The following is a 16,871-nucleotide window of genomic DNA, read 5'->3' on the forward strand; positions in this document are numbered from 1 at the left end:
ATAGAGCCAGTTTTAAAATGATGTTATTTCATTGAAAGCAGCTCTGTCACTAAAATATAACGTGTGCAAGTAATTAAGTCAAATGTGTTTGTAAAGCATTTTTTTTTTACAGAAAAAAGTCACAAAGTGATTTACAGTGCCAAATGAGATAAAAACAGAGTCATACCACACAAATATAAAAACATACACACTAAAAAGAAAATATAGAATCACCTGAAAGCCTGCATAAACAGATATGTTTTAACAGGTTTTTTTTATTCCAAACCTTGAAGATAGGGCATTCAAACACTATATAGTATCAGATGGTGTCAACATCAACAAGTGGACTTGTTTCTATCAACATAAAACAATAAATAAAGTCACCTGCTGGAAAACATCCTCCCCAAAGTCCAAACGTGATCCTGACACAGAAATGATGGGACTGACATGGGACTGAATCCAAATGTAGGCGGTATATGAATACCGAGTATTCTTGAGGACGTTTGACAATTTGGACACTAGGTGGCGCTCTCGATTCTTAAAAAGTGTGTCCACTAGAACTATTTGCGAAAGAATGCGCACCAAGGGTTTTAGGATCAATGTGGAATATTTGCTTTGACTCTTAGACGAGGTGTTGTTTTCCCTGTGGATATTAAGGCTGCAGCTCTGTATCCGCCGCATACAATAACACAAAGCGTATTATGTTCAAATATACATGTATTTTTTTAAGTAAAGAGCTAAATTTGACCAGCAGTAATAACAGAGCACCAGAAGCTGGAGTAAACCGCGTCCAGCTGCAGGGGTTGAGCAATGTGCGGCGGGTTGGAGCCGCCTGCCTGAGAGGATCCGTCACAGAAACAAACCGCCCCCTCCCACTGCGAGTGCCCCCGCTTCAGATCTGCAACTCAAATACATAAAGCCTCCATGTTGCACAGGGGACGTAGGACCAACACACAGCCGCTGTTTGCGTGGAGGAGTTAGCGAACTTCAGCGTTCAACAACTTCGCGTCTGACACATGTTTGTTTTTGGGGCCAGAACCAAATTCTCCGCAGGGCTCTCAGCGTTGTTCCAGTCACGGCCTCACATTGTTGGATGACCCGCAGCATTCGCGGCTAACCTGCTAACCCGAGCTAGGTGCTAACTTGAGCTAGTTAGCAATTCAGCGTCGTTTGTTTTTGTTTTGTATTTTTAGCCGCACGTGTGTGTCCGCGTCGCCCACAAAATACTTCGTCTGCAGCGATGATATTTTGCGGAGAGCCGTAAATGACAGCCATTCGCCGGCCTCCATTCACCACCGTGCTAGCTGACTGGCTACCCCCGCTGCCCCAACGCTTTGCCACGGACGGTTGCCTGGGCTTTGTGGGCTAGCTGGTCATCCCCATTTTGAACAGCTAGCTAGCAGTAGCTAGCGAACGAAGCCAGCGCGCTAGTACGAATAACATTGTGGGAAACGAAACAGGAATAACCACCCGCCTAAATGGACCACATGTCCATTATAACCCAGGTCTCCAACCCGAAGGAGGAGGAAATCATATCTTTCAACCAAGAAAAAGGTAAGAAGAAGTCAGTAAACGGGAGGTAACTAAGGCTAGCAGGCTAACTACTTACTACTTCTGCACTGACATTAGCGCTTAGCTGGCGCCGGTTGTCTGTGGTGGTCGTCGTTTAAAAACCCGGAATCACAAGCACGATTAGTCAACAAACTTAACAAGAAACACGTTTATCCGAAGACACAGTAACGTTATGGAGCTAGCTAAATCTTTCCTGTGCCTACAACACGAAGAGCGCTCCAGTGTCGAGTCGTGTGGTTTAATCCCATTACTGTCCGAGGTAAAAATAACATTGTTGTCAAACTGTTGTTGTCCACGCTAAGCCATTTAATTCCAGGTGTTCGCCTGTTTGTATGCAACACTTTCCTTTTTTGTGGTTTGGCTTAATAACTGGGCTTAATGTTTTGACAGGTGATTCACTTTATGAATCACGACCATAACAGAGGTCTGACCATGGTTTGGTCTGAGGTGGAGCAAAGTGTTGCATGAGACCAATCAGTATTGTTTTATTTCAAATGTCTATTAATCAACACAATATTTTCCCTCAGAGATGAAACTGTAATGTGGCAAATCCATCATGACTTATTTCACCTTGCAGGTTGGACATATTTAAACGATCAGTTTATCTGTTCTTGCCTGTGTTGTCAAGCTGTCTTCTCTCACATGAAGACTGTTTTATGTTTGTATCAGGATTTTATCACTTTTTACATTAATTCCTATCTCTGGTACAATGATTATTTTGAGTTCATAATCATCCACATACTTGGGGAACTCAGGATCAATGTTAGTGTTGTGCCTTTATTTTCACTTCCACTCCCATTACTCTCTATCTCTCCACTCATAATTAAGTATAATCTATACTGGAGGTCAAATCCCTCCTTCAAGACCATAGCAGTCGATGTTCATTCATTCCCATTCCTCTGGCTGCACTGACGCTTTCCGGGTCACTCAGGCCCATGGGATTTGTATCAGTATCACATCTCAAACCTCAGTTGTCAGTCCATTAGTAATGTGAGAACTTAAGTCTTTCAAGCATAACAATGCATTCTCCTCCGAGGGTACAAAAGTAACCCCCAGCAAGCACTGTGGTTTCTGTGTGACATGCACATATGTGAGTGTCATGGGAGATTAGGATTGCAGTGTGTGCAAGCAAAATTATGCAGATTCCACCTCAGTCATACACACTTTATAAGCAGCTTCATATTATGTCTCAGCAAAGACATTTGAAGATACAGGTATTTGAATCAAAGGTGTCACATGATGTTTTTCAGTGGCTTGTTTGCATTTTATAAATCATAATTTTGTACATGGAGTTTGGGTCATTGTGATAGGAAACTGATGAAATCATTTGTGATCACTTGATATAATTAATGTTGAAGTGATGCGTCGATTATGTATGTAGACTATTGATGGTTGGCATAGCTTTTCTACATTTTCCAGGCTTTGTTATGGCAGAATTGTTTTTGCATTCCTTTATTTCCCTCATTTTAAATAGAATTTGTTCATTTGGTCTTTTGGCTGTCGGTTAGAGAAACTCAGCAAATATGAGGCATCATGTTAGGCTTGTGATGTGTATTTGTGTATTTGTCAATTGGAAGATTGGCAGATAGACTGATAGTTTTATTTAGTAAGCAAGCACACATGTAGTGAAATGTTTGTTGTTTAATTGAGCTCCTGTTATGCAATGGTAGTCAAGGATATGTTGCGATCTTATGATTTTAATTTAGTCCACAAATCCGTAAATTAATTTAACTTCTTTATTCCGTACTTTAAAGATAATAGAGAAAATAATAGGAATGATCACAACAGAACAGAAAAGTTTGAGTGTCAGCACGCACAAAGTCACACAGTGGGAACTTACTTTTTTGTGTTGGGCTGATGCATTAAAACCACACCTAATGTTGGCCTAAGTAAGAGTTGTCTGTTGTCTGTTGCACAGGACACAGTTGAGTAAGTGGACAAATTAGAGCCGCGATGTTGCTGTTTGTTTTCTACCTCTTTCATTTTCTCTTGAGAATGCGTCGTTACTGAATTCTTCCACTGGGGCTAAGTCAAATATTACCATCATCGTAAGAACTGCATGACCATGTGCTGTCTTCCATTTGTTTTTAACAACAACATTTGAGTGTGATAACCATCATCATGTTGTGTAATTATGACCAGGAAGATCCAGTATTTATTTAGTATTTAACAGTTAAGCAGGTATATTTTAATCCACTGTGTCTCAGGGTGTAGAGAAGAATTCTTAACTTTATTTCCAGAGTTCAATAGCCTATGATTTGATGGCCCCTTATCTATTGCAAATCACATAGCACGCAGCCCATCCCAGCAGATGACCTCGAGGAATTTAACAGGTAGTCTTCTATTGCTTGAACAGGCTCCAAACTGTCTGGAAAAAAATTGACCACCTTGCTCTCAGTGTGCCTTTACTAGCTGTCTTGCAACATGTGCCTGCTGTTCACACAGGTTTGGCTGCCAAGCAGCAGCCTAAATATAGACTCACTGCCCTGTTGGCCAGGGCACCGCTGACCTCGAAGCCAAGTATAACTACTAGCAAAGATGACAATGACCATTTCTTCATTTAACTCATGCAATGCCTTAATTTGGAAAACAAATACACATACTTGTATGATGGGTCTGTGAGATGAATGGCTGCCTCTTACATCAAGACTCTAATGCAGTCATGGAATCGAACATATTTCTGAATATTGATTAAATGTGAGGTTGAGGTTAGCTTTGCAGTTCAATGATGGTCACCATAATTTCAGCCAGATTTCTGTATTTAGTTTTTTTACTTTTTTAATTCAAGTATTAATTAGCATCATATTCAGCTTTTTAAACCGCTGATTTGTCATTGTAGCCTACTGTTTCGCAAATCACCAAGGAAATTAGATTTAAAATTATACTGAAACAACATTTATTACATGTGTTATTATTAAAATTATAGTTGTCCCGGTGGCGCAGCTGTTCAGTGGTTAGTTGTATCCATGGGCTAGCCTTTCTATGTGGAGTTTGCATCTTCACCCTGTGACTGATGCAGGTTAAATCAGTTGGATGCTTAAAAGTCCCCATATGAACAAGAGTGACAGGGCTTACTTGTATATACGTGTATACTTTTCTCCCGTCAGTGTGTGTGCTTGGATAGTTTTTTGGCACCTGCATAGGATAATAACGAAATGAACACCAGCATAGATCAGTTGATCAGTCTGTACCGGATTAAAATCAATTGCTCAATGTTTTCCACTCATCCCCAAATTTGGATAGAACAATCTTTTTTTAATGAGTATAATTTAACATTGGATCAATTCACGGTGGAAGTTAAAGAGTTTCTCACATTGCAGAACTAAGGCCTGCTTCGATAACTGGATGTGTTCTCAAACATTCCTGAAACTTGTGAATGTGTCGTTTTCGGGTGATAAAAGCATAGTCTCCAGTTTGTAGATTATTCTATCCTGCTTGAGGTTTAAGTATTTTACAGCCAACCTATTTCTTAACTGTAGATAAAACACACACTCCTCATTGTCTCCATTTTTCATGCACCATTTGTTGGAATGCATAAGGGTCCTTAAGTATTTGGAAATCCATAAAGATGTGCTTCATGTGTAGACTTACAGCTTTGATTCATAAAATATATAAAGACTAGTGATATATATAAATGGGTTAGTGTATATTCCTCTGGTTAAGGACTGGAGGATGTTGAACTGTGTGATTCATTTCATGAATAAATAGTTGGGTGGCTTGATTCTTGGGAAGGGAGCACTTCAATCTGGTATCTAAAGAAACGGTTGAATAGTTTGTTGTCGTGTCTTCATATAATTTATCTTGGACAAAGCTCATCATGTTTCCTTATATATTTGGAAGACAAACTTTTGCATGGAGAAATAAGCTTAGTTGTGAAATCAGCTACTGTTAACCCCCGAAACTGTAAAGCTAGAGCCCACATTTCCTAAACTTGTTGCCAGAATATTGTGTTGAAAGGAGTGTTATCCTGTTTTTCTTTATGTAGCGTAGTAGGCCTTAATACTGTGAACTGATTCACTCAGGAAATCTATGGTCGGGTGTTCAAGATCATCAGGGGTGTTTTACTGAGAAAAACCCAAGGAGAACTTGCAATGCCTTGACAATGGACAGAAATGATGTTGGGCTTGTTGCTGTGACAACTGCACTGCTTCTCACTGTTCTGGACTAACTCTGAGTCAGACCTATATGAAGTGGCAATCAAGGACACAACATGCACTCCTCATTGAGAGGGAGAATTGACTGATCCTCTGGACACTTTTTTAGGTCAGACCCCTCCTGAAAGTTGTTGTTACTACTGATTCATAATTTATTGTGTGTTTGTCTGTGGTTGGCCTAGTCCTGGATATACTTGCAAAGAGGGAGAGCACAGGGAATAGTTTGTTCTGTCCAGTAAATAGTTAATTTTTTTGGTAATGAAACCTTGGAACATGTTGGAAAGGTTAATAAGGCACTGAACTTGGTTCATTTAAGTGAGTTTACCCTCTCATTAGTGAATTACTACCCACCATCCTCTCCAGTTGAGTGATGTGTTTGAGGCCCAGTTCCGCTCTGTGCATGACTCAGTCGTCCTGGGAGTTTTTCTGAGGGTCTTTGTTCAGGAAATAAATACAGCAGCCAGTTTGTAGTGATGAGTCACAGGAAGCTGACAACTGTCTCACTTTTACAGTAACACAGAGCTGTGACGACAAAACCCAGTCCTAATTAATGAGCAGAAGTCGGGTGGTGCTTATGTTATTTTTAGAATAAAAACAAAGCATATTGTGGCAGATATGGTGATGAACTCATGGTGCTGCTGTGAAACGGTGTGTGTGTGTGTGTGTGTGTGTGTGTGTGTGTGTGTGTGTGTGTGTGTGTGTGTGTGTGTGTGTGTGTGTGTGTGTGTGTGTGTGTGTGTGTGTGTGTGTGTGTGTGTGTGTGTGTGTGTGTGTGTGTGTGTGTGTGTGTGTGTGTGTGTGTGTGTGTGTGTGTGAGCTCCTCTGGTGATATTTCTAAATCAGTGCTGGTCCTTACTATGGTGTTTGGTGGTAGTAGTGTTTTGCCTATATACTCTGGAGAAACGAGGCAGTAGCAGGAATTTTAATGCTTTCTCCTCTTCCCTATTAGCACCAGCAGAATTACTTTTTTATTTTTATATATAGCATTTTTTTCAACACAATCACTGAAAGATTATGTCAAATATGACAGTCAATAGAACTGTGCCATATATAAAAAATATCATTAGTAATAACCAAAATAGTTTGCTTAACTATATTGTCACTGCTTGACTGAGTAATTCCATTTATTCAGGTTTTGAGTTACTTAAAAATGTTTAATGTTTTTTTTATGTTATCTTCTCGTGATGGATCCATATTGTATCTAATCTGTCTTGGGTTGAAGGAGCTTGTGTCACTGATTAGTTGTAATAATATTTCCAGTTCTGCATGCTCTTATTAAAGAGGCAGTAATTAATGACAGGAAGCCGGTGTTCGAGGGAAACAGCAGCGATCGGGGAGTGCATGAAGTGTTTCATGCTGTTACATGCCGTGAGTCCGTCAGTGTCTGATACCAGACACGTATGAGTATTTATAGATGTAGAATATGGAATTCATGTAATCTTCTTAAAGCAAATAGTGTGGCAACTCAACGTTATGCCCTTGCTGGACATGACATGAGACTGCTGCTGCTCATATGGCCTCAAGATGCACAGGAATGTCTTGTTTACACTTGAAAATAATTCTGGCAGGGAATTATCTTGTTATTTTATATATTTTCTTCAGGCACAGTGTTTCCTCACACAAATGTCTGGTCGATGTTTCTTGAGTCTAGAAGAACAAAGTGGCACTATATCAAGATGCCAAAAGACATGACATAATGCTGTTTGCTCTTCACTGGTCTTGAGTCGCAGAAGCTTTCTGCTTGTGTGAGCTGAGGAGGCGAGCAGGGGGGGACTAATGGCTGGAGAGGAATGCAGCCTTGTATAGGCTCTGCAGGGTCTGAGGGCCTCCCACCTCCCTCCCTTCCCTCGCCTCGTGTGCATGTCCAGGCTGCTTCAGTCACTCACCTGCCAGCCGAAACATGGGGGGGAAGCAGAAGTGTTTCAACATGGAGACCCTCGGGCCAATCAGGTGCCAGTAGCCACGACATGGAAAAAAAGAGAAGGGAGGAGCTTCCAACTTGTCACTATTAATAAAATCTCAGCGTCTGATTTAGGCCCTGCTCCGTAGTCCACGATTTGCAATCAGAGCAGAGCGCGCTCTTTACTGACGTTTTGTGTGACTGATGAAATGACCCGGCCTGCTACGTTATTTTCTGATCAGTGCCACCGCCAGGCCTGATCAACAAAACCTACTCTAATGCCATTTAATCACACTGTCATGGTCTCACCCTTTGTTGTGTTTCAGAATCACTCACACATGGTCACTGGGAGAATTGTAATGAACACGTAATAGTTTGTTCCCACTTATTCGAGCAGCTTCCACAGCTTGGCACACAAATAAACCAAACGTAGATGCCTCCCACCTTCAGCCTGCTCCATTTTTTACAACACAACACTGATTTGCATATCCACGTGTTCACCGGTCACCCCCACCCTCTCCTGTTGTCTCAACAGCGTCCCAGTCAAAAAGCAGCCTAAAGAAGCAGAGGAGCCGGAGCATCTTCAGCACATTCTTCTGCTGCTTCCGAAACTACAATGTGGAACCACCAGCCACCAACACAAACACCAGCTCCCTGCCTCCACCTGTTGAGGAGAACGGATCGCCTCCTAAAGTGAGCTGCTGCACCATTACATGCTAAACTTTCCATTTCATAAACTGTAACAGGAATATTCCTGTGTCCACACGTGAAGTTTTTTTTATCTGTTGTAAATTTGTCTTTTTGTGAGTAGAGGTTTCTCTCTTTTTCTTTATATCCATGGACCCTCTGTGTTTTGTCTCTTTTTTTGTTCTCCCTCCTACCCCTCACCTTGTTTTGTATGCACCTGTCTATCTCTCTTGTGTTGTAGTGTGACCAGGTCGAGGTCATCCCTGTCCCTAGTGTATGTATTGCCTTTTTTTCTTTTCCTTTGCATGCAGGCTGAGTGGGCTGGTGCTGGTACATCCTGTCTGTGTGGGCCTCAGTGCTCCTCACTTGGGCTTTAGCTCTGCTACCGTACTGCAGCTCATGTTCAGCCCGTCGTAGCACTGGCTGTGTGGAAGGTTTATTATCACCTGTGGGTTTAACTGGTACCTCAGTGCCTGGCCTGCATGAGTGACTCATTGTGGTTTGTATGCTTTCAGAAATACTGTGACACTAACTGTCTAACAAGTTAAGTCTAGAACTGTCTCAATTAATTGATGTCTCAGGAGCTTCCATGAAAGAAGTGAATCAATCCATTGTCCTGCTTATCCAAGCAACTTAATAATGTGAGTTAAGCTCCAAAGTAACTAAAGCTGGGAGGTAAAACAAATCCTGTTGCACAAGGAAGAAATTCGATGTGATCTGATTTATCTACTGATCAAATAATCCATCACTGACCATATGAAGCTCATCTAAATGGATATTTAATACAGAACTGTTCCTGCTAGAGACAGATTTTTGGGGACCAATGCAAATACTCATATTAGGGAGTGAAATGCGCAACAATAATAATAATAACAAAAACAACAATAATAAAATGAAATGATTATACTAATGAAATGTAATTAAGGCGTGATATCAGTTTTACTATAACTAACATTAATAAATATAAAACACAAATACAACCAAATATTTAGAGCTTGAATTGAAAAAATATTTTTATGTAACATAATAAATAGAATTGTTTATTCTGTAAAATAAACACTTTCATGCAGTATCAGCAAACAGAAACAGAGAGACTGAGATGTATGTGAAAGGCAATCTCAGTCAATTTTTAGCTACCAATCAATGCATCAGTCGGGCTCTAGTTCCTTGAGACGAAGTTCCCACATGACCTAATGTTGTAACGTCAATGCTTGAATTTGAAGTTGATTAGCATTTTCAAATGGTTTAAGTTACTTAATGACTGCTGGACTGCATCCGCTGCTAACATTGCCATGGCCTTTGTGAGAATGTGGAAATTCTATTTAACCTCCAAAGATTTGACAATAATCTGAGGGGATTTTAAGATTGCTTTGTGTGGCTGTAGCAGGAGAATGTTGGGTGATGAAGAGTCATTTTGAAGCTATGGGTCCATTGAATGCATCATATCAGACATGGCTTTATCTCAGCTGCATTGTTGCCAATGGAGATGCTCTTTCTAATGTAACAGTGGCTTGTCGGCTCAGCCTTACACATTAATTTATGTCAAGTCTGTCTTTATTAAACTCTTAATCTCTGTCTCTCTCTTTAACATAATTCCTTTCCGTCCCAATGTTTGATTGCATGTCTTTTCTTCCCCTCAGCCACCAGCAAAATACCTCCTACCAGAGATGAAAATATCTGACTATGGCAAAAAGTGTGTGGTGATTGACTTAGATGAAACACTTGTCCACAGCTCATTCAAGGTAAGAAGAGGATAAAGCTCTGTTTGATGTGCACTATGATGTTTTTGTTAAATCCATCCGGTTACTATGTAAGCAAAGTCAGGAGAGGAGCAGGTGGTGGAGCGCGTGCTGTATTAAGAACAAGAGCAATATTACAGTACTGATTGTGCCTATAACAATAAAAGCAGCATGGTTATATGAAAGACTGTCACTGTTCATGTCATTTCTTTTTTAGCCTTAGCAGCATTCACTATAGAAGTTGCCAGAAGTGAAGCAATAGTTATTGACTGTGTCACCATTATTTTTTGACTCAACCCCTCCTCCCTTTATCCAGTTCTTTTCTGATGATGACCACCTAACTGTATGTCTAGTACCAGAGCAACTATGAGAGATATTTGTTGACAAAAACAGAGATTATCTTCCTCCTGTACAGTTTATAATTGCATATTTAGTGTTACTGGTGGGGCCTCTGTTGGTCAGCTGTGGTACTACACCAACAGTTTGTTAAATTATCATTTGCAATTATCTTGTTTCTCCTCACAGCCCATCAGCAATGCTGATTTTATTGTTCCAGTGGAGATCGATGGCACCGTTCATCAGGTATTGTTAACACAGAAACAGAAAAACACTTTTTAATGACCACTCCTGCGTTTCCTCCCGCAGATTACGACGTAATCTCAGTGTTTTAACTTCATTGTTTCAGAAGAAACAACGCCCCGTTTACCCAGGAACATAAATATGAATTCGGCAGGTTTTTATAAAGATCAGTTCTAAGTTTGATGATTAGAAAACATCAGAGGAGCAGAGTCTCTTGTTGACCAGCGGAGTAATGCGCCTCAGTACAGTGGTGCTGCTAAGGGGGGCTAGGCGGGGCCACCTTGATGCAGTAAAGGCTATTATCAGAGTTTGTCCTTTTAAGCCTTAGGTGCAGCACACAAGTCTAAACTGAATGTCAAATCAGTGTGGGGAGCATTGACCACTGTCATAGACTCACTGTTGAAGTCTGATTTTTGAATTGAAAACCTTATTTTGTAAATTACAGCACAATTGTAATAAAAGTAACAGTCGATAATATTTTTATAGCTCGTTTTTAATAAAAACAGAGTTCATGTTGGTCTGATTGTATTAACTGATGAAAAAGCAGCCACGTGCAGTAATATAGAAAATTGTGGATGTGATACAATGAAATGCATTGTTGTGAATCAAATCGTAGACTGCAGAATCGTAATCAAATCGAATTGTGAGGCTAGTGAAGATGCACACCTCTAGTCTGGAGCCCTGACATTGTCATTTCTGTAAGTTGTCTATGTTATAAGTTGCCGGTCGAAATAAGGTGTGCCCCTAAATTTGCTTGTGTTCCCTAAAATTCTCAGTAAGGGGCTACAGTGCTCTCAGTTAAAAAAAAAAGTTAGTCTGGAGCCCTGTATTAGGTGAGAAATGAACCATTTGTTCATGTGAAGACCCAGAAGAGAATGGCTGTGATCCAGTTCAAGTAATCCAGGATAGGCTGTGTGTATCCTGGTTGGCCTATTCATGATTACTTGCACTAGATGGCAGCTGCTGGACTGGTGATGGGACCAAAGAGTGGATGACATCTGATTGATGCCCTTTTAAAGATGGTGGTTTGTATGTGTGTATGTGTGTAGAAGAAATATCACAGTCTTCTGCGACAGAGTACACAATACATATATTATAGTGAATTGTGCCTCTCACAAAGTTTGTTCATTCAATGTTTGACTCTTTTCGCACCTCACATGTTTATCTGTGGTGTGTGTTGCAGGTGTATGTGCTGAAACGACCCCACGTGGATGAGTTTCTTCAGAGGATGGGGGAGCTGTTTGAATGTGTGCTGTTTACAGCCAGTCTTGCCAAGGTGTGTTTAAGCAAGAGAAGATGCTTTTTGTTCTGACGTGTTTTGGTAACAGGCCAGTGCTACCCATGAGACTATCTTCTATTTCCTCGTTCTGGTCTGTACTTTTCATCTGCTCTTCCTGTCTGAATGTTCACACTCCCTCTGCTTTGCTGTCCATCTGTGTCTTTTACATCGTAGCCAATTCCGCATGGGTAAGTGTAATGAGGTAGAAATAATCATGTTCAAGGATATTTTTTAAACCCGTAGTGTTAAATAATCCTCAATCAGAGCTCTAGGTGTCAGTGGTGCTTGTTGTGTTATAGAATAGTTTCCTGAGGCTTCTTCCCTGTCAGGTAAACACAGCTGAGGAGGACAACCTGTTCTGCTTCCTTTTGACATAAAAGTGTAGACTTTAGTTTTCTAAGAGTTGAGGTATTTCACCACAAAGATGTTCTTGAAAGTTTTCTTTATAATAGCAAATCTCTATTATTTGAATTTGAGTTTTTTCTCTAGCAGTGCTCAACTTTTCTCTGTTTGTGTGACCTGGGCAGTATGCAGACCCTGTGGCAGACCTTCTTGACCAGTGGGGTGTGTTCCGAGCACGACTCTTTAGAGAATCCTGCGTTTTTCACAGAGGAAACTACGTCAAAGACCTCAGCCGGCTTGGACGAGAGCTCAGCAATGTCATCATTGTTGACAATTCACCCGCCTCTTACATTTTTCACCCAGAAAATGCTGTGAGTTCCAAAAGGAGTTTACAAAATGCATCTTAAAGCTTCTTGTGTTATACTGTAAGTTTGACATGTCAACAAGGAGTCCTGGGCTCCCATTGTTTCCCACCTTTGATATAATAATTTATATTAACCATCTGAAACTTTGGAGACGATGAACTGGCCAGGGGTGATTCTTGTTTGTTTGATCCTGTTCAAATTGATCTAAAATAGAAATCATAATGGTTAAAACATAAATTCCTCTTGCAGTAGAAAGTCAAGGAATCTGTCTTCTACCTCATCATGTACATTCGCGATGACGTAATTACATTTCACTCAGTTTAGAGATATGAAGCATTTGAAAAAACTCCAGTAAGAGAGTACGTAAGAAAAAATGCCAATGTAGTGACTGTCGGACCATTGCAGAGTTCATATTGTACTTTTTCTAACATTGTCTCATAATTCTACATTACAATGTATTCAAAATAGTTTTGGCAAAAAGAAACAACATGGAATACTTAATTATATCAAATAACTTCACGCCACTTTTTGAAAATGATAATTTTCCACATCTCCCCAGGTCCCAGTCCAGTCCTGGTTTGACGACATGAATGACACAGAGCTCCTGGACCTGCTGCCTTTCTTTGAGGGACTCAGCAAAGAAGAGGAGGTTTACGGAGTCCTGCAGAATCTGAGGAGCAGGTAGCAGGACACATGACAGCGCAGCTTGTGCTCTCCCTACTCTATCGATCTCTGCGATCTCTTTCTACAGCCACATCTCTAAGACTCAGGCAGATCCTCCCACATGCGCCCCTCTTGTCTCTGCCCCAAGGGGACGCCTTGGAGTCTCACTGTGGAAACCTTAATCCTGTCTCTGCGCTCATCTCCTGGTGACTGGCTGACTTCTGTGTGCCATCATACGAAAACAAACACTTACTATCCCAGGAGCACTGTGTCTGACAAGAATCACACACACCTGAAAGTGTACAGAGCGTCCTACGTTGGTAATATCGGGGACAAAATGCTAAGAGGAATGAACTCTGGTCTTTATTTTCAAACCAACAAAGTTTTACTATTCGGTGAAGTGCTTATTTTAAAACCAAAAAAACCCCATCTTTTTGTCTGAACCTTCTTTTGTGGTACCACAAGAGTCTGAAAAGATTTTGTCCTCGTATTGTTGCTATGCAGGCAGTTTCTGGTAGTAGAAAGGACTGTGATTCTCTTTTCTTACTGAATGAAGTGCCTTGTGTGAATGTTGTTTATATGGGAAGATATTTTGTACATGGCATATTTCCTGAGTACTTAAGTCTTTTCACACACACACAATATGCTTTAAAGTGGACACAGATGTATCTTTATACTAAAGTTTTGCTTTTTTTTTTGTGTTTTTTTGATCATCGCTGGGTAAACGTCTCAATATTATTCTCTTTTTTTTCCTGGTCTGCTTGTGCCATTCTATAGATGTGATTTTGTTTCTTTCTGCTTTCATTATGCATAGAAATAGTTATTTTGTTTTAGGCAACAAAGTATGTTTGCTATTTGCGTTTGATAGTTTTGATCTGAAAGCTCAGATAATATTGTGCCGTTTGTTTTTTCTGTCTCTCTCATTACTCCCACTTATCTCATTGTATTATTTGCCAAATAAGGAAATTATTTTTTAACAGGCTTCATATCTTTAAACAGGGGTTCAGTTGTATCTGTGAAACCATTAGTACTAAGTATAGCATTATAGGTTTTATTCTTTTGGACAGGTATATGTCAAATTCATTTGTATGTTTTTAATGTTATGAGGTCCTTGTTTTGTCACGTCATGCTTATCAGATGGCTAGCTCTTCGCACATTTATTTTTTTTAATTTATTTTACAATTTTTTGGGCACACTATAAAGTGGTGCAACTCCACCCTTAGGGGGTTATCTTTCTCCTAAATTGTGCACGGTTGCAAAGGCATCCCTTTTGTTTATTTTTCTCTTCTTTTCAGTGGTCTGGGTTCTCTCGTTAAATGGGTTGAGTGCCATGTTTTTAATTTTTTCATGGTTAGTGTCTTTGAGGAATATAGGGTTAGTGTCTGATAAGAGTCTGGGCAGTGTTGAAATCACACCATGCTCTCCTGATTTACATACAGTGAAGGCGTGGCCTCGTCCAGCCCTGGTGTAAAATCAGCAGAAACGATGTGTGATGTTTACCCTCACGACTTTTTTTTTTTTTTTTTTAACTGCTCTTTCACCTCAGTGCCTATCTTTGAGAGGAGCCACGCAAACCGAATGCTGCAACATTAGCTACCATGGCAATATACCTTTTTTTTTTTTTGTGTAGGAGAGTTTCCATACCAAGTTTTTGGTTTTGGTGTCGAGAGCACTTGACAAAACTAACCCCAGGATTGGTTTGTTTACAGTGAAGCTTTCAGTGTTCGTCAATGAACCTTCAGACATAAATTTTTCACATTATTTGACCCAAAAACTGAATTAACTTCAATTTTGCTTGTTTCAGCAACAGCAGCCAAATAACCTTGTGTAGTTGAGTTCATTGCCATAGTAGTCAGCTTTTGTTGTGGAAGAAAGTAAAAAAAAAAAAAAAACAACAAGAAAGGACGCCTTCCAAACCTACAGTTGGGTGCTCAGTCCTGGCCCCTCCACATAGACCCTCACTCATCAGGGGCAGCTCTACATGAAACTACTGGGCCACTGCAAAAAGGACTGTAAAGAACCTCATCACGGCATTGATGCCTTACTGCCTGTGGAGGCACAAAGCAATGTTTCATTAATTCCGAGATCACATCTACTCATCATTTTAGCATCGCCTCATTAGTAGTTTCTCATGGAGTGTGCAAATGGCTCGGCCATGTATGTGGACCATATATGGTCAAGTGAATTAACATTGTGATACAATAAAATGAAGCAATGAAGTGTGAAAAAGCTCTGTTGTGCCATCTAGGGATTGTACCCCCCAACAAACCTCATTTGCTTTATTGCTTGGTTTATGGGTCATGATGTTACAGTAAAACAACACTGCTTCATAAGTTCCACCAATTTTTTTCTTTTTGTTTGTCCAGTTGAAAGGCTGCTGCTCTGTCGGGTGTATTAAAGCATTCTTTTGCATCAAGCATCTGTGTTGGTGATGAGTGCTCTGCTCATGATGAGGGTTTCAGTGCAATGTCCTTTTCTAAGAAGTGTTCGGTCCACTCTTCTCAACCTCTCGATGATTACCTTTCTCTGAAGATGTTTGTATCATTGTGATATTTTTCTACCTACCTTTTTATCAGTATTTGGTTTTAAAAATCACGTATTACCCACCGTCTCCAGTTTTCTGTTCCTCTTTCTTGCCTTTGGTAAGAATTCTCAGTCAGGTCTCATCTTTCCTATCAGGGGACACGTGTGTGCGTATGTGTGTGTTCGCGTCCTTGCAGTTTTTCTTTGTCACCTCACTCTAATTCACATATTCATCATTTTGTATTGATTTAACACCAAAGTTCTACAACACTTGAGTTCAAGTCACTGCTTGTTTTTTTTTTTTAATCAGGTGTTACACTTTTTGTTCTTGGTTATGTTGAGTGTTTGCAATGTGTCGTCATCCTGAGCATCTTTTTTTTTCTTTTTTTTTTTCCTTCCATAATAAAAGGCTTCATTGAAAATATTTCGTCACGTCTATTTTTTTTTAAATTTAAATTTCTTTTTGGATACATGAATTAAGGCCAAAGATCATTACTGCAGACTGGTGTGATTTAAATTTCCACTCTCAGGAAACGCAAGTCATGAGAGGGAACGTTATTGTGTTCTGTTTCTATAAACCTTATTTTGCCAAGTTATTTCAAAATAAAGCACATGTTTATGGAGAAATGTTGATTGTCTTCTGTCAGCAGACTGAATGACAAATGCAGATAGTACGACACATTTTGGGCCATATTCGTGCTGCGGGAACAAACTAAACACAAAACAAACCTTTCATGAAGATATGGTAAACCTTTGCTTAGTCATGTTTCTGTCCTCATATGACCCCGAATCAGACGGAACATTGTGGGTTGTAAAGTCAAAGCAATGAGCTGAATGTGCAGATAAGCTCCTACAAAGTGTGTGTGATCATTATCTGTGGGATAGTCAGAACATACAATAGTCAAGTGATCCATTGTTTTAATAAAATATTTCGTTGAATATTTAATTTAAGGCTTAAGGAATTAAATAACTATAGCTTTGTCAAGGGCTTTCATGCCATTCACTATAAAATGAATCCACAAGCTATCTTTGTGTACCAATGTCCCAACACTGTGTACCAAGGGTGTGTCCATCCAAGGTTCACCTGGT

At 40.1% G+C, this 16,871-nt stretch overlaps 1 protein-coding gene across 2 annotated transcripts; it reads left to right on the forward strand.

The window, feature by feature from the left end:
- The first annotated feature begins 529 nt into the window (after window positions 1–529).
- Window positions 530–16,206, forward strand: LOC117778938 (CTD small phosphatase-like protein). Of its 2 annotated transcripts, XM_034614863.1 has the most exons (8): window positions 746–1,533; window positions 8,141–8,298; window positions 8,534–8,566; window positions 9,933–10,034; window positions 10,557–10,613; window positions 11,794–11,886; window positions 12,417–12,602; window positions 13,156–16,206. In XM_034614863.1, exons 1-8 carry the CDS (start codon window positions 1,458–1,460, stop codon window positions 13,279–13,281), a joined length of 831 nt encoding a protein of 276 aa, XP_034470754.1. In that variant the 5' UTR covers window positions 746–1,457; the 3' UTR covers window positions 13,282–16,206. The 2 variants fall into 2 exon arrangements, with proteins under 2 accessions (XP_034470755.1, XP_034470754.1); XM_034614864.1 differs by lacking the exon at window positions 8,534–8,566 and having other exon boundaries at window positions 530–1,533.
- Window positions 16,207–16,871: the final 665 nt, after the last annotated feature.

This window comes from Hippoglossus hippoglossus, chromosome 17, assembly GCF_009819705.1.
Source record: "Hippoglossus hippoglossus isolate fHipHip1 chromosome 17, fHipHip1.pri, whole genome shotgun sequence".
Lineage (NCBI taxonomy): Eukaryota > Metazoa > Chordata > Actinopteri > Pleuronectiformes > Pleuronectidae > Hippoglossus > Hippoglossus hippoglossus.

What these genes read in the sequence shown, in the direction of transcription:
- LOC117778938 (XM_034614863.1), top strand. Translation starts at nt 1,458, where the DNA reads ATGGACCACATGTCCATTATAACCCAGGTCTCCAACCCGAAGGAGGAG. An exon ending in ATCTTTCAACCAAGAAAAAG is followed by an intron (nt 1,534 to 8,140) that starts GTAAGAAGAAGT and finishes TTGTCTCAACAG; the next exon opens with CGTCCCAGTCAAAAAGCAGC. An exon ending in AGAACGGATCGCCTCCTAAA is followed by an intron (nt 8,299 to 8,533) that starts GTGAGCTGCTGC and finishes CTTGTGTTGTAG; the next exon opens with TGTGACCAGGTCGAGGTCAT.